Here is a 21,522-nt window from a genome sequence, read left to right on the forward strand (position 1 = left end):
GATAGGGAGGCATTTGGTTGGTCTGGGTCGCTGCACGTACGCCACTTACTGCACCAAGTCAGTGGATGAGAACAGTGACCTAACATGATTTTAGTGTCCCAGTTTCGAGGGCATCCCCAGATAATTATAAAAAACCCCACGCTTTACTAAAACATGTGTCTCGAGGACAAAAAAAAAAAAAATGAGAGCATGCAGAACATCATTTACTTTAGGCTTTTCAGTGCCTGGAACTCTGTAATTTAAATACATAACGAGTAAGACCGTCTTAAAATGAAAGCCTTTAATGTCCCATTTCAAACAGCACGTGTTGATTGGCACACACCTGCAAACTAGAAGGTACCACTAAGTAAGTGCTCCAGCAGTTGGTCAGTACTATGAAAATGTTTAAGAGCTTCTTTATAAATTTCACAGAATTCAATTATAGCACACATAAGACAAAGATAAATCTATTATCTAAAAAGAAAAGTAGCATGAATCCACATCAAAAATTGTATAACCATATTAATATTTTAAGCATAAATGGTGGAAATTTCTGTGTATTAATTCTCCAAAGATTTGCATTCTATTGAAAAAAAATTATAGTGCAGTACCCAAAGTATTTGAGTCCTTCCTCCTATCTCCACCCCAAAGAGTTACTGAATCCTAGCCAAAGGCATTTGTTCCTAAGTAATACTGCTTGATTTCTAACATTCTTTCTCAAGAAAGTTCAAAGGGTCGTTTTATGTGGATAGTCAAACAATTCTAGAAAAGAAAACAAAAACAAAACCGAACCCTATCTTTCATTCATCATTCTTGGAATTCAGAGTTTGGTTTACCTGTGCTATAAATTAAGAAATCACACTGTGTAAAATAACACCTATTACATTTAAAAAGGTAAACCCATATTTATTTACTAGCACTGTTAAAACATTACACAAAACACATTCAAGTGGCAAGTAATTATAATGCAAGCCCTTGCACGGCAATCCAAATTTATTGAACTACGGATGCTAAGTTATACAAAATTGCACCACTTTAATTAAGGCTTTTAGTTTACATTTGGCCACCTCAAAGTTGTAACATCAGGTTGGTCAATTTAAATACTGTGGCTCCCTGTTGGATGGACACACAATCTTTACACCCAAACGTTAATGCATACAAAGCAACAAGGCATTGTTAAATAGAACAGCAAGAGTTACTGCAGATTAGCCTTGTGACCAATTACACATGATTAAAATTACTTCCCACATTCACATCCACAGTACTCGTCCACCATTTAACATCTCAACCAAAACGTTACACATGGAAACAGTCACTAACAGGCGAAGATACTAAACCTGTGTATTTGGTATTGCAGACACACGTGTGCACGAGCAAGCAAGGGAGGCACAGTGAGAATCTACAGCTGCAGAAGCCTGAAAATGATTTACAAAGTTGTTAAATCATTAAAAAACTGTTTGAAAATATACACTTCTTGTTGTAGACCCCCACTGTACACACAACTATAAACATTGTTCCCTATGTAAACAAAAAAGGAAACATAATAATAAGGAGATTTGAAAAGTCTGGACATTTCCTTCCCAACAGATATTAAAGGCAACGTCTTTAATCTAAGACATTATACTGAAAGGACTATCATATTTTAAAGACAAGATCACTGTCTCCACAGGTTTTTGAAAAATTAAAAAAACTATATAGCTGTGTTAATCAAAGCGCTTATTTTGTATAATACAATGATAATGACCTTGAATTTAAAAAAAATTACAGTAAGCTACAAGTATCAAAGAAGCAAAGTTATCTGGAGTAGTCTATATAGGAGCTCTTTGGACTTTCTTTTATTATGCTAAAATAGTGGTGCTTTTAGGATTTACATTATTGTACTCTCCAATACAAAGTATGGGTGTGTTAAAGTATACAGTACACCATTTTCATACATGTACAACATTGGTGGATGAAGAATGTCTCTTAGCAGTAATACTGGATGTAGCCTCTGGTTTTACCAGCTGCATACTCTAGAACTATCATATAAGTCAAAACCTCTCGTGATACTGGAAAGTGATTAGAATGTGCAAACTGATAGAGTAGCTTTCGTCCGCCTCTTACAGGGTACCACCACGGGAAAGTCCATTTAAGATGTTGGTAGGTTTAACAAAGTTGGAATGCTGGCACTGCTGAATTGGGCAACAGTTCTTCAGACCTGTGGAAGGGGAAAAAATAAACACATTAACAGAAACAGTACAATAAAGAATGAAAGGAAACACTAAGATAAAGGTTCTTTTTTTAATCTTTATATTTAATGACAGCAAAGACATTTTTGTATCTTTTTCCAAAAAAGATGGTAGTCCTAAAAGCCAGACCAATGAAAACTCTAGGCCAAAAAAAGAAGGGGAAAAACAGCTCTGCACAAGTCAGGTGTGGTGGCACCTGCCTTTAATCCCAGCTTTAGGGAGGCAGGGGCAGGAGGATCGGAGTTCAAGGCCAGTCTGGTCTACAGAGTAAGTTTCCAGGACAGTGAAACCCTGTCTTGAAAAAACCAAGTCAACCAAACAAAAAGCTCTGTGCAAATTTCTGTATTACTTTCCAAAGACTAAAAAGCCAAAGAACTTGGGAGCGAGAGACAGCACAATGGTAAAGAGCACTGGATGCCTTTCCCGGGACTCAGGCCCCATTCTCAGCACTTACAAGGCAGTTTACTACTGCCTTTAACTCCAAGTCCAGGGGGTCCAATACTCTCTTCTGGCCTCCCTGGACGTTGGGCCACGTGGTAATCATACATACATGCAGGCAAAATACTTACACACACACACATACACACACACACCCTCCCCCAGAAATAATCAATCTTAAAAAAAAAAAAGGAAAAAATTACATTAAAATTTATGGTCAAGTCATCTTACTAGAAGAATTAGGGCTAACAGACAATAGCAGTATTAACTGAAAAACAAACAAACAAACAAACAAAAAAACCTTCATTTCCTTTTTTTTTTTTTGGAGACAGTTTCTCTGTGGCTGTCCTGGAACTCAGATCTGCCTCCCTCTGCTCAGTGAGTGGGATTAGAGCTGTGCCCCACTGCTGCCATCACCACCACCAGGTCTCATTACCCGCTTGTATAATCTATAAAGTGTCTGCTTAGTCTCCCTTTGCTTCTCCTTGTTCTCCCTGCTGGGGATCCTTCCTCCAGCACTGCTGACTTGCACCTCAAAGCTCAACGCTTCCAACTCTGACAGACTTGCCCTAAGCTCTGATTTCACAGCAGCTGGTGCTCCTCAGAGCTCACGGCAGCACAGCAGTGAGCATGGACTCAGACGCTGGGCAACCTGTTGACATTCTGGCTCTGCCGGTGTCACCAACTGCAGGGCTCAGCACTGTTTACCATCCTGAGTAAGGAAAGCCTGACCGTCCCAACTGTAATCTGGGAATACTGAGAGCTCTTGCCTGGAAGGCTTGTTGCAGACGTCCTCCTGAGTGAGCAGAGACCACAAGCCCTAGTCGGCACACCGTGCACATCTTAAAACAGTTTGTCGATCTCTTCTATATGTCTCAATCATCTAAATGCAATTAAGAGGGACGAGAAGTTGGCTCTGATCAGCAGCTTCAGAGCCCCACCGGGATATAAGCATGCACTGAACAAACATAAGATATTCACTTATGCAAAGCACCTTCCTTCTGATGATAGGTAAATGAAATATAGAATGAGTTACTAGGATTACCACACCAAGTCATGATATCTACCTGTAAGGATTAACTTCACTCAGTGAGATGAACGTAATGTAACGTACCTGGCTCAGAGCTACAATGCATTCAGTACATTAAAGCAGCTGACATGATGACTTTTTGCGGGCCTTCCCAGGCACTGGGGTTTTTCTGTTAATTTGCCGCACTAGGTCATAAAAGATCTGCAAACACATTATTATTATTATTATTATTATTATTATTATTATTATTATTATTATTACCATCACTACTATTACTATTACTGTTTTAAAGAGGAAAAACAAACTCAAAACCCAAAACTCTTCAGAACACAAACTCTTTTACAGAATGAGTATAAAGCCAGGGCTCTTACAAGTACCAAGTTTTTTGTTTTAAGAAAATTAAAACTGTTTCCCTTCAAGTAAGTTCTTTAAAAGCCACAGAATTCTACTTAATTCAGTTAGATCTCCTACAAAAAAGGAAGTCCCTTACTGTCTCATACTGCTCTGTTCGCCTCTGTGCCTTTGCTCGACAGGGCTTCACCTACTTCAAGAACCATGCTATCTTTCTGAGGTTTGGCCTTTTACATAAACTCCCTCAAATACTCAATGAAATTATGGGTTTCTAAATTTGGCTTTCTGTCTAACTTTCCCTTTAAAATAATTTCACTTTATATGCATTACAAAGAAACTGAAATATTGTTACTCATTTATATGCATATGCTGGACAAGATTTTTTTTTGGCCTATAGGAGCACATATTAATTTGAAGTTCTTTGCAACACGCTTCTTTAATTAATTAATTAATTTTTGGAAACAGGGTTTTTCTGTATAGCCCTGGCTATCTTGGAACTTACATAGTAGATCAGACTGGTCTCCAACTCAGAGATCTAACCGCCTCTGCCTCCTGAGTGCTGGGATTAAAGGTGTGTGCCACCATCATGTGGCAAAAATTTATTATTTTTATTTATGTGTGTGTTTGTGTCATGAATTTATGTGCATGATGTACATGCAGGCTCCCAGAAGAATCAGAAGAGGGTGTTTGGATTCCCTGGAGTAAGGTTTCCAGATGGTTATGAGTCACCATGTCAGTCCTGGGAACTAACCCAAGGTTCTCATAACAGTGAGTCCCTCAATGATGAGCATAAAACGTTATTCTAGCACGCGTGCACGCACCTCGTTAACATTTATCTTGGACTTGGCGGAGGACTCTAAGAAAGCGCAGTTGCTCCACTGTCTTGCCAGGTTCTGACCTTGTTCCTTCCCGACAACTCTTTCGTCTTCCAGGTCGCATTTGTTACCAACCAGAATCATTGGGACCTGCGGAGACAGTCACGGGGTACACACAGTTACAGACAATAAAGACCAAGCTATACAGTGCTTACACAAGAGGGAAATGTTATACCACACAGACCCCATCGCAGGAATCAAAGTAACTTTTTAAACAGGAAGTACAAAGGGTGTCACCATGAAAAGCTGGCAGATTTCAACACTTCAAAATGTTTAAGGGTGTGAACCAACTTCACGTTTTTTGGTTTCTGACACACATTTAATGAATTGCACAATACAAAAAGGAGAAATTAAGAAGACTCCTAAAGTAGCAACTTCAGCTTCTCACGGTCCTAGATGTAGCCTCTCATTTCCATATGCTATGATGAAATAAATCAACTTAGTAAAAATAAAGGAAGAAAGAAAGAAAGAAAGAAAGAAAGAGAGAAAGAAAGAAATCAACCCTTATTAATGGCCTTGAGTTTGGACATATCTAATGTTCGTAATTTTAAAAGAGCAGTACAAGGAAAAGTGGTGCAAACCACTAATGGCCATTTAAAAAAATAAAAATAAATTTCTAAAAAATTCAAATAAGGAAAATAAGAATTTAAGCTTTTTTGGGGGGGTTGGGGATTTAGCTCAGTGGTAGAGTGCTTGCCTAGCAAGCGCAAGGCCCTGGGTTCAGTCCCCAGCTCCGGGGGCAAAAAAAAAGGATTTAAGCTTTTAGAAGAGATTAATTTTAAAAAATATATCTGATTAATGAAATTGTAGAAAATGACAGCATCTACCACTAAGATTCTTAGCTCTTTCAATATTAGTGTCAGTAAAGTATATGACTAGTCCTCCTCATGCCCCCAGGCTCACTATAAAGCTCTGGTGTCCTGGAACTTGCTACTTAAGCCTGAACTTGAAATCAAAGAGATTTGCTTGCTTCTGCCTCTTGTGTACATCCATACGTCCAGTACTACTATGGTCATTAAAGTGTAGTGCTCCCACCCAAACATCACCTACAAACTTGTCAGAAATGCAAAGTCTTAGGCCCTACACTAGCTTTACTGGGTCAAAAGTTATGTAGCAATTCCTACCGTAATTCTGATACAAGATCAAAGAATCTTAAGAATCAATGCCACAGGTAATAGGGAATTAAAGCCATCTTTCTGAAATGTATAGATTTCAGACTCTATTATGCTTCATTCTGCAGGGACCCCTAAATCAATGTTTTAGAGTTGAACATATTGGCTCTTTTCCTTTAACATTATGTTCCTTTTTCAATAGAGACATAATATAGACATATGGTCAGAGATAAATGTGGCTAGATATTCCTTTAAAAGGCTGTGTCCATCGACCCAGCACTCGGGAGAAGGCAGGAGGCCTGCTCCAAGTTCAAGGCCAGCCTGGACTATAGGGAGAGTCCGTTAAGTCTACCGTGAATGTAGCCACACACAGCCTGCTCTATTAATATCTCTCTCCCACATCCTTGCTGCATCTCCACAAATGCATGGTCTAAAAATAGGCAATACAAAGCTAGGAGGTAGTAGTTCTAGTATCCGGAGATCAGACAGGATATCTCGCCTGAGCAACAAACACTTAGACTATTTAAAAAAAAATAGGAAAAAAAAAGGCAAGTTGGATGTTGGTCATAGACACCTTTAATCCCAGCGCTTGGAGGACTGAGGCAGGCAAATCTCTCAATTCAAGGCCAGTCTGGTCTACAGAGTGAGTTCTAGGATAGCCAGGGCTACACCAAGAAACTCTTGTCTCAAAAAACCAATTAAGCTGAGTGAATATTTAAATTTTAAAATGGAATATTAACTAGAGGTTTGGAATAAATCTAAGTATTCATTGTGGAGTCTGCTTACATCGTCAGTGTCTTTAACCCGAAGAATCTGCTCTCTTAGATCCTGTAAGTCATTAAATGTCGACTGTGCTGTGATGGAGTAAACCAACGCAAAGCCTTGTCCGTTCTTCATGTACAGATCTCTCATGGCTGTAAACTGCTCCTGTAGTAGGAAGAGTGAAAGACTTGTTTTCATACCAAGTTAGATCATTGAAAACCTACACTAACGGCCTAATGAAGAATACTGTAGCATCACCAAACACTTCTTACAGCTATTTTTTTCTACAGGTCTTCACTAGGGTGTGGGCATTTGTGGAGAAGAACTGTGTATGGCATTTTTGTACCCGGAATCCTTCCCTTACTTTTGGATACTTACAAACCTAATTGGTTGTTATGGTCTCAATGACTGAGTAGCCCCAAAGGCTTCAAAATTTAACCCTCATTCTGAGGTATCCAGAGGGCAGAAAGTAATCCCATGGATGTAGCATGTGAGGTCTTTGGGAAGCAAAAAGTTGTTAGGTGAAACGGCTTCTTATACGAGGGGAGAGACACAGGTATGTATGTTCCTATGTCTTGCCATTTGTTATGAACTATCTTGGGGTTCTGTCAGGAACAAAGCCTCACGAGATTCAGTTCTTAGACCTTGCACCTCCAGAAAAACCAAAACAAACCTATATTTACAAAGTTAGTTGGCTACAGGCATTTCATTACAGAATTGATAGTTACTTCAAAGTTCTTCCCAGGATAGCTACCAAACATAACAATTTCATAATAGCCATCAAAGAATAAATGTGCACCCAAACATTATCAACATTATCTGAAATATGTAATAGACGGTCTTAAATGAACTAGTACCACCACAGACCATGAAAATCTCCACTCTAGCATTTAAACAATCTTTGTTACTGATATACTGCATTTAGAAAGTGCAACATTTAAAAACCTTATGTATGTACTATACACTGCATATCTTTGATAATTTTATTTTACATACCGTTCCTGCAGTATCCAGGATTTCAAGCATACACTGCTGTGCATCTACTTCAACTTGCTGAAGAAAAAATAATTAAAATATTCCTTTATTTTTAATGCATGTAAAACTACTTTAAAATATCCACAACAATAAAGAGCACAACAGAAAAGAAGTTATGGGAACTCCGTTACAGGGCAATACCAAACAGTACTTAAAGACTACTCAGTCACCACAGCAGTTCTTAGTAAGAACCGCCCAGTTTATGGCTCCCACTTGTGCTGCTGTCTGGGAGGGCTGGGGCGGTGAGATGAGTGCAGCGCTGAGGACCAGCTTGCTCTCTGCTTTGCTCTGTTCTGCATGCTGCTATGACAGTGGCCTGCTGTCATGATGGACTGTAACCCATGGAACAGTAGGCCCAAATAAATGCTTCCTTCCTTTAATTTCCTTGTTCATAGTGTTTTATCACAGCAATAGAAAAGCAACCAATGCAGTCATCCAACTTCAAAGCACCCCAAATTCTAGTGAGATACCAACTCCAAGTCCCAATAAGTCACGAAGATTCAGCCACAATGAGACTGGCTCAACACTAATTTTGGAATAGAAATGGCTTCAAAACAGGTAAGTAGGAAAACAAGAGTTGTAACAGTGCAGCGTGACTTTGCCCACTAGCTCTCCTCTAGCACTCTGGATATGCCTTTATTTCCCTAGACATCTACTGTCTCATCATACTGGAACACAAATTTCTGGAGGCAAGGAAGCAGTGTCAGAATTATGAAATGAAGTACATACCCGTGTTATCCCTTCTAACATTTTCTAGGAATGAAATTTATTTCGAATTAGATACAGAAGGAAACGACTACTTCTGCTTTACAGCTAGGTTGTAGGAAAGAGTTTCCAGTTTTGTGGTAGGCAAGTGGTAAAATGGAAATGCTGATCTTCACAATGGAGGGCCAGGTGCTTCAGAAAGGTAGAGGGACAACTCTCACACTGTTAAATTTAAAATGTCTACACACTGTTTTATTAACATGTGCTGTGTTAGCAAACACCAGGACTCACTTTTTTTGCGGTAGCAGTCTTAAGGAGGCATTAAGTAGCAAGGAAGGGAAGCCCACTGGAGGCCGCCTCCAGAAGAGTAAGAGAGCCGAGGCTTTGTCTCTCCAGCGACTGAAGCGAGGCCTGGGAATATGGGACTGCTGTGTTAAGTGACACTGTGAAGTCACAGTTCTGAGGTCAGAATAAACTTAGAAGGTCTATGCACTCATGTGTATAAATGCTTATGAATCGCTGACAGTAGTAGGCAGGCAATGACAAGAAATAGCACATGAATTTTCTACTAGCAAACATCTTTTCATTTTAATTTATATAAAACATTTGATAATTGAAAACTAAAAATAAATCTAAACATTTGTATTAAAATCAAAAGGCCTTTAAAAAGTAACATACCTTTCTATAAGAATCTTCTATCGTAGGATCATATTTTTCAACAAAAATTCCTTGAACAAACTGTACAGTCTGGAAAAAAATTAAAATAGCATTACATTCCAAAAGGAAGAGCAAATCTGAGTCTGTAAACTCTACCTATCTGATGTTTTGAGACAGGGTCTCACCATGATCTCGGGCTAATCTGGAACTCAATGATATATACAGCACACTGGTCTCTCCTACCTGAGTGTTGGATTATAGCCCCGCACCACTATGCCCAGCTTAAATCTGTAGATAAGGATGCATAGCATTAGGTGGCCATTTAAAATGACCAAATAAGATGGTTTATCTTATTAACAGTAAAGTGAAAGTCAATCTACGTTTGTTTTGAAACACAGTCCCATGTAGCCCAGGCAGGCTGTTAACTGGATCTCGCTTCAGCCTCAGGTGCTGGGATTGCAGGATGCACCACCACTCTCTTATTGTCCCATGTCTTGTGGTTCTTTGCTAAATTCTGATTTACTTAGGCTGATTCTTTCTGTCTTCTCCATTCTCCAACCTTTATCACATCAAACCGTTTCTTCTAAAGCTAATCCTTGCTAGGAAAAATATACCCATTAAAACAATATAAAATGGGGTTGGGGATTTAGCTCAGTGGTAGAGCGCTTGCCTAGCAAGCGCAAGGCCCTGGGTTCGGTCCCCAGCTCCGAAAAAAAAGAAAGAAAGAAAGAAAAAACAAAGCAAAACAAAAAAAAAAAATAAAATTAGATAGTCAAAGGTTTAGAAAAAAACTAATTGTAAATATATATATACACAGAACATTTTACAAGTTAAAAAACTTAATTTCTCTAAATCACACTAACATGCAAATATACACACATGTATAGGCTGCTACTCTCTGGAAAGCCTAAACTTAATTCTCATATAACATGCTACCTATCCAGACACACTTAATAACTGTCTAAATTACAAGAAAAATCTTAGACTTCTCGTAAAGTTACGGGATCTTACCTTAATCAGACCAAAACAGATAACCACAAGCATATTTTAAAAGAGCTGGGCGTGGTGTACACACCTAAAATTCCAGCACAAGTGAGGATTGTCACATGTTTAGGGCCAGTCTAGTGTACCTGGCAAAAAAGGTCTCGGGAAACAAAAACCATAAACAACAGAAGCTGAGCTGTCGTCCAATTGGAGGGCTCAAGCCCTAGATTCTAGTCCATCACTACATAAATGGGTGTGGCCTTGAAAGCTATAACTTAAACATTCCTGGAATTATGTAAAGGCAGGAGAATTAGGAATTCCAAGTCAAGATTTCCATTTGACTACTAAATATGAGAACAAGACAAGGGGCTGGAGAGATGGCTCAGAGGTTAAGAGCACTGACTGTTCTTCCAGAGGTTCTGAGTTCAAATCCCAGCTCCACACAGTGGCTCACAACCAACTGTAATGGGATCTGATACCCTCTTCTGGTGTGTCTGAAGGCAGTTACAGTGTACTCACATACATGAAATAAATAAAATAAATCTTAAAAAAAAAAAAGAGAGAACAAAACAAAAACCACTTCAGTAGAAAAGAACATCTTGAAGGAAAAAGCTTATATTGAGCAAGAATGACTTACCAGAGCCGACTTCCCAACACCTCCTGAGCCAAGAACGACTAGCTTATATTCACGCATGATGCACACTTGTTACACTTAGTACCTTGTTAAAGAAGAAGAAAAACAATCTTAAGTCTTGGCATTTATGTGCTTTTTGTAAGACAGCCAGACCAGCAGATTTACATAAAATGATTACTAGACTAGACTTCCATGGGAGCACTGTGCAAGTTTACTACAGATTTAAGTTAAACGTGTCTGTGATGGCTTGGTATAGCACTTGTTGTCAATGTCTTGCAACCGAGTTTGATAATCAGAATCCATGTAAAGGTGGACAGCCAGCTACAAAGCTGTCCTCTGATATTGATGCATGTAACACACATGGTACATATACTCACACATGCATGTCTTACACACAATAGTAATATGGTAAGATACAAAGAATTGCAGACAATACTTTTTACTCTATCTTATTGGGGCAATGAAGTATAATAGATTATCCCTTGTGACACCACTTTGTTTGGACAATGCATATATCTTTCTTGACCTGCACCAGCAGGCACTAGTCACACAAATGGTGAGAATCCTAAGACACCCTCCTGAATCCCCCCAGCCCCACCCCAAACTGTGAGCATCCTAAGACCCCCAACTTTCATCCAACTACAATCACACTCCACCACAAGCAATGGAATGTTTCTAACTCTCCCCTAGAGCGTCTCAAGCCCTGTTTCAGGGACAAAATATAGTCCTAGATACATTAGGAATTGAATGAGAGGGCAGATCTGGCCTGAACCAGTTTTGGTACATTGTGTGGTAAGGCAAACTGTGCTCAATGAACTTTTAGAGAGAATTCCTAAATACTATCTTATGCCTACCCATAGCTGGGCGTTGTTTATGATTAAAAGTGGACATATCAAGTAAGGCGATGAGCAAAGCCTGTCAAACAAAACAGAGGCCCCACCCCAACCCCTCGTATTCCCTTTGTAGTCAAACACCTCCTCTTCCTCCTAGAGCCCATAAAGCAAGGCCCGAGACAACAACCCTGGAGCCCTGAGTCCTCCTGACTCAAAGAGCCCACTCATGTCTCTGGCAGCACCTGTACTATTGCTTTGCTTTCTCCCTTGCTAGCGTGCAATCTGTGTGCACGTCCTTCAATTTACTGACTAAGACCCAAGAATCCGGAAGCTCGCATTCACAATAACAATAATTCAATCAGAATATCCAAAGAAAATGGAAGAAGATAAAAAGAGGGTTGGGATGGTGGTAGCTGAGAAACATCACTAAGGGCATCCAACCACTTAAAAGATAACATGACATACCTACCCCACTTTTCTCAGACCGTCTTAAGACAACAGGAAACAAACAACCCAAACCCCACATCTATCAACTGTAAGCAGTTGAGAACAGACATATATACTCAACGAAGAAAGAAAAATCCCTGTTCACTGGGACAATGTTCTGGAAGAATGAGTGTGACAGATAGGGACTGGAAACACCATCCAGGTATAGCAGTGCGTCCCTAAATCCCAGAACTCAGAAGACCCAGGCTTGAGGCTAACCTGAGCTACACTGCAAGACTCCAGCTCTGCGGCGTTCCCAGTTCTTCAGTCCACATTCACTCACTCACTCCTGCCAAGTTTGCCAATCTTTAAGTTTCATAATTCCCCTCAAATCATAAAAGCAGCAGTTTGCTCTGCCCAAGGGAGGCAGTTTTCTAATATAGTCAGTCTTTTGCTTAAAGTAACTAATAATTGCATGTTTATAATTCCTGCCCTCTCATGCTGAAAGTCCTCACATAGCATCATTTCAAAAAGCTCCTCAGGTTGAATTCTTTCGCCTTGTAGCAACACTGTTGGTTTCCATTTGACTCCTTGAGCTCATCTCCCCGACTGCTCCGGTAGGCCTTGTAACCAAGTAGGCCTAGGTAGGAGGCAACTGGCTTTTTGATTCTCACTGAGTTATATCATTTGGTAAATACTTTTTGTCATTAGTTTGATTCTTCAGCTAATTACTTTAACTTCTGTTTGCCTACTTGTGAAGGTTTGTCTCAAGTTTGTTTTGGCCTGGATGGTCCTGCTTTCACTTGTTACAGAGAATGGAGGGAAACTGAGGCCCCACAAGCTTTTCAGGCTTGCCCACTGAGGACTGAGGTTAAGTTACACCACCGATCTGTTCAGGCAGACACGATGGACTTAGCTCAAACTTCACCTGCATCACCTACAAACCCTGCTGATGACAATCATTTTATCAGTTTGTATTTATTTTGTCAGGGAACCTCACAATGTATCAGGAAACATTTTTTTTTCCTGTTTGTTTTTTAGTGGTAAAGTCTCATTCCAGACCAGGATGGCTTTGAACTCTTGGTGATTCTCAGCTTCCTCAGTGCTGGGTGGGATTAGAGATGTATGTGCTAAAGAAAGACACATTTATTTTTTTAAAGTGTACGCATTCAAAACATTTTAATTTACAGGAATATATTATATCCCGTGAACCGTGTAGCTTTTAAGTATGAGGTTAAGTCCTGCCGTATGCCAACATCCGAGTAACCTATACCCCTACTAAGGTTTAGAGCATTTAATTGTCACAAGGCACTTTTTCTTTTTTCTTTTTCTTTTTTTTTAAGACATTTTATTTTTTTTTTTTTTATTAACTTGAGTATTACTTATATACATTTCGAGTGTTATTCCCTTTCCCGGTTTCCGGGCAAACATCCCCCTCCCCCCTCCCCTTCCTTATGGGTGTTCCCCTCCCAACCCTCCCCCCATTGCCGCCCTCCCCCCATAGACTAGTTCACTGGGGGTTCAGTCTTAGCAGGACCCAGGGCTTCCCCTTCCACTGGTGCTCTTACTAGAATATTCATTGCTACCTATGGGGTCAGAGTCCAGGGTCAGTCCATGTATAGTCTTTAGGTAGTGACAAGGCACTTTTTCTTGATGGACGGTGGTAAATCTTCATTTTTCATAAAGAGACTACCGCAGCTACATTATCTTCTGCCTCAGAAATGGGCTGCACATTTGAGGGAATCTGTTGAGACCCGTTGTAGAACTGTAACTATACCAACTTAACTACCTGTCACACAGGAAAGCAGTTAAAAGCACCAAGAGAGAGATGTAAATAACCCAACATACTCTGAAAATGGAAACCATTAAGAAATCTTCCCGGGGGCTGGGGATTTAGCTCAGTGGTAGAGCGCTTACCTAGGAAGCGCAAGGCCCTGGGTTCGGTCCCCAGCTCCGAAAAAAAGAACCAAAAAAAAAAAAAAAAAATCTTCCTTATGGATACACTGGTCACAGTTCAAAACTGCACACAAAAATGACCTTTCTATGTCAGCTAGGCTAACCCTGAATTTACTGCCTCAGCTGAATGATAGGCCCAAGCCCGTTTGTCACATTTTAATTATTTATTCATTAATGCTTGTTTGTATAAACTCTACAGGTATCCACACCCATATGCATACATTCACACCACATGGGCATACAATTAAAATAAGATGCCTAATAAGATGCCCTTTTAAAAAGAGGCTAGAGGGGTTGGGGATTTGGCTCAGTGGCTGAGCGCTTGCCTAGGAAGCGCAAGGTCCTGGGTTCGGTCCCCAGCTCCGGAAAAAAAAGAACCAAAAGAAGAGGCTAGAAAGATGGCTCAGTGGTTGAGAACACTGCTGCTTTCCCAAAGGACCTGACCCAGGTACACTTCCCAGCACCCTTAGCAGCTGGTTTACAACTGCCTATAATCCAGTTTCGGGAGATTTGACATTCTCTTCTGGCTTTTCAAGCGCACACACACAAACACACATACAAATGTGGGCCTCACATTACATATTGAGACCCTATCTGAAAGCACCTCCTCAATATATTTTTTTTATATTTTTCAAATGTGATACAGACTTTTGCCCATATATATATACTGCCCATAACTAGGAAACCTATCAGCATTATTGGGTATTCAACCAAAGGAAGATATAAAGATCTATATTTTCTTCTTTGTGGTTTGGTAGTCCCCAAATCCCCAAGATGCTTCATACAGTGAAAATCCTTTTTTTCTAATTTCAAAATATGGCAATGGCACCCAGGGCTTTCTCTCCAACTATCACCCTGAGAGAGAGTCAGTCAGGCAAATAGACAGACAGATGGACAGATGGATGGACAGCGACAGAGATAGAGAGACGGTCATGAGAATTAAGCTTGGAAAGTATAAAAAGCAGAACAAAATGGGGTACAGTGCTGGAATTGAACTCAGGTTCAGGTCTTCTTGTGTATGTTAACTTACAGAGTCATCTCTCCATCCCTGAAATGCAAGATTTTAAAGGCCTGATTATTGTTCCAGTAAAATTCTATGCCAAAGAGTATACAAGTAGCTACAGAAACTTTTCCCCTTTAGAACGTTGGTAACAAGCAGTTTTCTTATCCTCAAAGTTGTTTAGTTTTAACTCTCCTCCCTCAATTGGAATTCTGCGATGTTAAATTACAAAGGGCTATGTAACACCCCCTAACTACTAGTTCCTGATGTCAAGTGATGTTACTTCTCCCACTAAACTCAATCTGGAAGTGAGATGCCTGACTTCTTTCCGCCTCCAAGTCCCAAAGTAGCAGCCTAACAGTTTCAGATGATTACCAAGTTCTCGGTCTTGCTTCCAAAAAACTTTAACTAATTCAAGTCAGGACACATCCTAACCTGCTGGGTACAGTAACAGAATTCAGAATGGAGCAGATTTTTAAAATTATCTTTCAAGAAAAAAAAAAAAAAGAGGCCCAGATTCCTGTCAAAAATAAGACTCTTGGCCAGGTGTAGAGCAACCTCTGCCCTTGGAGACTGAGGCAGGAGGAATGATGAGTTTGGGCTATAGTGACGCAGCCTCACTAACCAAATACAACAAACAAAAGAACAAACCAATATGAAGCTGCATATAGCATTCTGCCATTCTGAACAGATTTAATACCTCAAATAGGGAAAAGGGCTCTCCTACCATTTTCTCGGGTTAGTGTTAATAGTTCCAGTAAATAGAGCTAATCTCTCAGTCCTGCCAAATGTTTCACTGAAGTATCCAGTAACAAAAGCTGGCCTGTAACTGAAGATGTCTTCCAGTTTAACTACACTCGTCACCTTTCAGTTCCGTACCTGACTGACTCAGTACCTGAATATACTAAGTGTACTACAGATTTCTCAGCTGAGTGACCAGACAAACAAGGTAGTGACCCAAAACAAACAAAAACCAAAACAACCACAAACCAAAGCCTTTTTTTCTTATTTGACTCGGTTGTAAACTACAGACAAGCACACTTACTTGACTTGCTGTCTGTGTAGTATAGTTCAGAACTGGATTATGGATATTAATTTACTACTTGCTATAGACAGAATATGACAAGAAGGGTTTTAGTTAATTTTATGGTAAACTAGAAAAACAGTAAAAGTTAAGACTGGACTGGGCATGCCCTTTGTCTTATTTGACCTTTCTGTATATGTCATTTCCTTATCTAAAAATAGAATTAGCAGAATTTCTTCAGAGTTTTAAAGATCAAATGAAACGCACTGTCCAAAATGTTAAGCGACTGAGCAGCACAGTAAGCAAACAGTTGGTAAATGTTAATCTGCGTGTTCTAAAGGTCCTATCTACCCAGCTGTTTATAGTGCTTGAACTCCAGACACCCAAGGAACTGTAAAAGCAACACTGAGGAGACAGACATATGGGTAAAGCACCTCAGTCAGGTGTCACAGGCAAAGGCTGGGGGCTGCAACCACTATTTGTCACTCCAGTGCTCTTACAGCAGGATAAAAGCAGACAGGCTCCCCAGAGGTTGTGGGTCAATTAGTCTGGGAAAGGCAGTGGCAAACAACAAAAGGTCCTCGTCTCAAACAAGGGTGAAGGTGAAGACTCACATGTCAAGGTGCCCACACTCGCACCTGCACTCACACATCTTAGCTATGAACCCAGGCCCTACAAGAGCAGCAAGTGCTTTTAACTGCTGACCTCTCTCTAGCCCTAATTTTATCTGCTGATACAATCTACAATGGTTAGTAGCCAATTTACTCAGTTGTATATCAGCTATTACAGAAAGACATTAACTTTAACATCCTATGACTTATACAACAGAAACACATAAACACCAAGTGTAAGGAATAAGGAGCTGCAGACTTTCCTATGCACACATTGATACGTCATACACGTCTGTGGCCAATAGTTAAACTACTGGGGAAAGAAAGAGAGGACTTTTCAGGCTGCTTCATACTAAGTATCACCTGATAAAGTATATAGTTTCCAGCCAAAGTTTGTGAATCAGAACACCTTCTAGTAAAGCCAAAATATTACATTAGGCATTTAAAAGCCAGAGTGCCCTAGTGTTCTCCACTCAGCACTACTTACTGGCATTGTAATGCTTTGCAAATACACTAACAATGACATGTGCAAATGATGGCAACAGAGTAAAATCAATTTTGACAGGCATTTGCTTGTCTTACATGCCTGAATTATAAAGGGGAGCAGAGTGCACTTGCTCGCAAGAAACTGACCTCAAATGGAAATCAGGAACTGATTTATAGAGAAGGAGTATCAAGAAAAATTACAGCGTTTCAATTAGAAAAGAATATACCGGGGTCAAAGGAACAAAGGTGTCAAAGGAAGTCTCACATGGAAGTAGAACTCTTCAGGAAGAGGCATGAAACAACGTGTATTTACAGAAGACAGGAAAGCTCTTCTCTGAGAGCTGCTCAATGGCCTTGACTCAGTGAGCAACACACCAGACAACCTGAAGGGTATGTTATATTGAGAAACAGAAGATACTTAAAAATCAACAAAAGGAATTCGAATAGTGTAGTGGCTAGTAGTAATTTAAAAGCAGGCAACAAAACGACACATCTAATTTATTATGCAATTATAATATACAGCCCACTTTAAAACACATGAGTCCTGGTTTGCAACAAAAACCCATTTTATAATAATGAAAATCAGAATGAAAGGGCCAGAAATAATAAACCACAAACAATATACCATATGGAAGAAACTGCAAAAAACTGACCAAAGGACCTTTAAGAAAGCTGGTGTTTCAATTTTATTCCACAGCATTATTTGGATATAAGTGCCTACTGTGTGCAATGACCACAGATCCCAGATGCACACTTAGGCTATCTTCCTACCTAGATGCTAATGGCTGACTGATAACACACACACACACACACACACCCCTCAGGCTACCTTCCTACCTAGATGCTAATGGCTGACTGATTGAGTAGAACACTGGATAAAATTTCCTCCAGGCTGTGTGAAGTGCAGAAATTGTCTTGAGTCTGTCCCAGTGCACTTTAACAATTAAAGTTAAGACAATTAAATATCCTGCGGACTAGGATCTATGTGTTATGTTCATTGTCATTAAAACTTAATGCAGAGATCCTGAAAGTATGGAGGCATTGAAGGTGAAGCAGGACATGCCCCCACCAGGGGGCTACGGCCCCATCGACTACAAGCAGAACCTGCCCCGCCGGGGACTGTCGCCGGGGACTGTCAGGATACAGCATGTTTGCTTTGGGCATGGGGCCTTGATCTTTAGCTACTGGAGAATAATGAGGTGGAACCGGGAGCTTAGGCGCCTACTGATCGAAGACTTGGAGGCCAGGATCGCCCTCATGCCACTCCTCCAGGCAGAGAAGGACCGCAGGACCCTGCAGATTCTTCGGGAGAACCTGGAGGAGGAGGCCATCATCATGAAAGATGTGCCCAACTGGAAGGGAGTCTATGTTCTATACCACACGATGGGTGCCACCCCTCATCGGCGAGCTTTATGGGTTATGCACCAAGGAGATGGAGAACGCCAACTTCAGCTTCACCCGGTACACTTAGGGCCTGAGCCGACGTGCATAATAAAGAATAGTCAAAAAAAAAACAAAAAACAAAAAACAAAAAAAAAAAAACAAAAAAACAAAAAACCTTAAGCAGAGCCTGGAACAGAAAAGATACTCAGGGATCAAACCTGGTATATCCTAGGCCAGCATTTGGTCACTAACTGCATTTCCAGTAACTGCTGGCTGTGTCTGGAACAGTCATTGCCCATTCAATGAGCCTCATCTTTAATTGTCACCAGGTTAAAATGGCAGAACTGAATGGCCCCCGATAAGGATGTCAACAAAGTCTAAATTATTATCCTGCCTTTTACAGAGGCTTGCCAGACCTATGTCCTATAGACTAGACCCTCAAAGAGAAGAGGGAAGATTCTGCATATTACTTTACTGGAGACAAATTGGTTTTGAGATCAAACAACAACTCAAGATATTAGTTAGCTGCCTGTCTATCTGTGGTAATGAGAATAGTGTAAGAGCAGTTCCAATCCAAGGGACTCAAAGGGGAAGGGGGACTGATTTTCCCTACTTAGCACTGTCTACTGCACGGATTAGTAACAGGAACAGCAGACTTGAAACTTCTGCAAAGAAAGATGAACACTTGTCCAAGAGACAGCATGAACTATCTTTTTGCCTTGCAAAGATTTCCTCAACTTAACAGAAAAAGATGTCCTAATTCTTCAGCTCTCCATCTGCCAATTCTTCAGTAGTTTAAATAACCACTCATACTTAAGCTCATGTAAGTCATGGGTGGTAGCGGAAAAACTCAAAAGGAATATTTGCTGGGGGTGGGGAGAGAAGAGGAAGGCAACCCATAATGTCCTTGGTTTCCATAATTTAATGCAACTATTAAAAGTGTATGTTTGCCAAGCAGAGTGTGTATGTGAGTGTGTGTGTTTCCCCTACTTAACAGAGTTGAAACTTCTACAAAGAAAGATGAAAACTTTCCAAGAGACAGCATGAACTATCTTTATAAGTAACTACTCATGAACCACAAAGACATCTCCACGACACTGATGGAAAAAATGTGCACTTACATATTTAAGCAAGTACTAAATCTAGTTTGGAGTACTGGAGCAAAGAAATCAGAAATCAGGCTATCAGTATTAACAGATTAATATTATTTAAGAGTGGGTTGGGGATTTGGCTCAGTGGTAGAGCGCTTGCCTAGTAAGCGCAAGGCCCTGGGTTCGGTCCCCAGCTCCGAAAAAAAAGAAAAGAAAAAAAAGGGTAGGGATTTTTTAACAAATCACACCCATTTCTGTGAGTGGATAAATACCACACATATTTTTTAATATAAACATCTAGTTTTCACAACATACTACCTCACACAAGGATGGTTAAACTTTAAAAACATCATTTATAGCCTATTTCAGCAAAAGGCTGAATTCAGGAATATATATATACATATATGTATATATATGTATATATGTATATATATGTATATGTATGTATGTGTATGTATATATATATATATATATATATATATATATATATATATATATATATATATATATCTCCTGTCTTCCACAAGTCTAGGAACAATGGCTATAGAAATTTCATTTCTCATTACCACATAACTGGGACAAAATGACATGTTTAATATGACTGTCCCCCAAATGCACCAAGAAGCTAAGAGAATGCCTTAGTTTTAGGCTGTGGACTCGTATATGCACAATTACATATATACACATTCTAAAAGGAACTTCAAGACCAAGATGTTCCTAATGTTAACTCACTAGTAAATCTGCCAAAAGTACAAGAGAAAACTAATCATGAAACAAAAGCAGTGGAAGCAAAAGTGCTCCCCATAGTTTTCTACTAATTTAATATTCCAATCTAATCCGTAGCTTATGCTAGCCACTTATCGACATTGGCCTGATTAATTTAACAGTTCTTTTATATTTCTTGGTTTATTCAAAGATGCCTTTGATATTCAGTAAAGGCCACTTAGAAAAAGAAAGGGGGGCTGGAGAGATGGCTCAGAGGTTAAGAGCACTGACTGCTCTTCAAGAGGTCCTGAGTTCAAATCCCAGCATCCACATGGTGGCTCGCAACCATCTATAATGGGATCTGATGCCCTCTTCTGGTGTGTCTGAAGACAGCGACAGTGTACTCATACATAAAACAAATAAATCTTAAAGAAAGAAAGAAAAAGGGGTTGCCATAAACTGTTTCCCTAAATGAACACACATAAAACACTTCATTTACCTGCATAATTGCTAGGTTAGCAAAATGTGTGAGGGATGGAGAACTAGCTCAGTGAAGAGCTCTTGCTGTACTTGGGAAGATGGGGTTCATCTTCCAGCACTCAACACAGTGGCTTACAAGCATCTCCAACTCCCTTTCCAGATCAGAGGCTCTGATTCCTTCTCTGGTGTCTGAGAGCATCAGTCACATACACAGGTAGGCAAATACACATGAAATAAAAGCAGAGGAACCTTTTAAAAGCTTTCTTTAAAACATTCATTTCCTTCTAAGTCTATTCACCCCCAAGTCCCATAGACTCAGGTTACCATTTTTTAACATTAGCATATATATCAAGTGAAAAGTATGGATGGTAGTCTTTCACAATCAACAGAGCACAGAGACAAAGGAAATGTGGACAGACACTTCCTGTTAACAATTCTGAGTTTCAAACAATACACTTCAGCTATTTACTTCTTGTCCCTATACATGGTGGTTCTGACAGGGATTTAAAAACTAAAATCCTTTAGATTTTATTTTATGGTCACAAGTGTTTGCTGACATAATGTATTGAACCACTTGCATGCCTGGTGCCCAAGGGTGTCAGAGAAGGGTAGGTGTCAGATGCCCATGTGAATGCTGGGAGTTGAACCTGGGTCCTCTACAAGAGCAATAAGTGATCTCAACTGCCAAGCCCCACATGAAGGATTTTAAAAAATTCTTTTACTGCTTGTATATTCAT

The 21,522-nt window shown here is 39.9% G+C and overlaps 1 protein-coding gene and 1 pseudogene across 4 annotated transcripts in view; one reads left to right on the forward strand and one right to left on the reverse strand.

Moving 5' to 3' along the window:
- Positions 1-265: 265 nt before the first annotated feature.
- Rap1b (RAP1B, member of RAS oncogene family) overlaps positions 266-21,522 on the reverse strand; it is a 33,296-nt gene continuing 12,039 nt past the window's right edge. For 2 of the 4 annotated variants that reach the window (NM_134346.4, NM_001412600.1), the window contains 7 exons: positions 10,794-10,875; positions 9,194-9,262; positions 7,772-7,828; positions 6,800-6,940; positions 4,848-4,991; positions 3,760-3,876; positions 266-2,176 (listed from right to left, as the gene is read on the reverse strand). In NM_134346.4, the coding sequence (NP_599173.2) occupies positions 3,790-3,876; positions 4,848-4,991; positions 6,800-6,940; positions 7,772-7,828; positions 9,194-9,262; positions 10,794-10,850 (555 nt within the window). In that variant the 5' untranslated portion in view covers positions 10,851-10,875 and the 3' untranslated portion in view covers positions 266-2,176; positions 3,760-3,789. Of the gene's footprint in view, positions 2,177-3,415; positions 3,529-3,759; positions 3,877-4,847; positions 4,992-6,799; positions 6,941-7,771; positions 7,829-9,193; positions 9,263-10,793; positions 10,876-21,522 lie in introns of all 4 variants that reach the window. The other 2 variants (XR_010052940.1, XM_039078357.2) reach the window with 2 other exon arrangements.
- On the forward strand, positions 18,144-18,597 carry Ndufa13-ps3 (NADH:ubiquinone oxidoreductase subunit A13, pseudogene 3; annotated as a pseudogene).

Source organism: Rattus norvegicus, chromosome 7, assembly GCF_036323735.1.
Source record: "Rattus norvegicus strain BN/NHsdMcwi chromosome 7, GRCr8, whole genome shotgun sequence".
NCBI classification, from domain to species: Eukaryota; Metazoa; Chordata; class Mammalia; order Rodentia; family Muridae; genus Rattus; species Rattus norvegicus.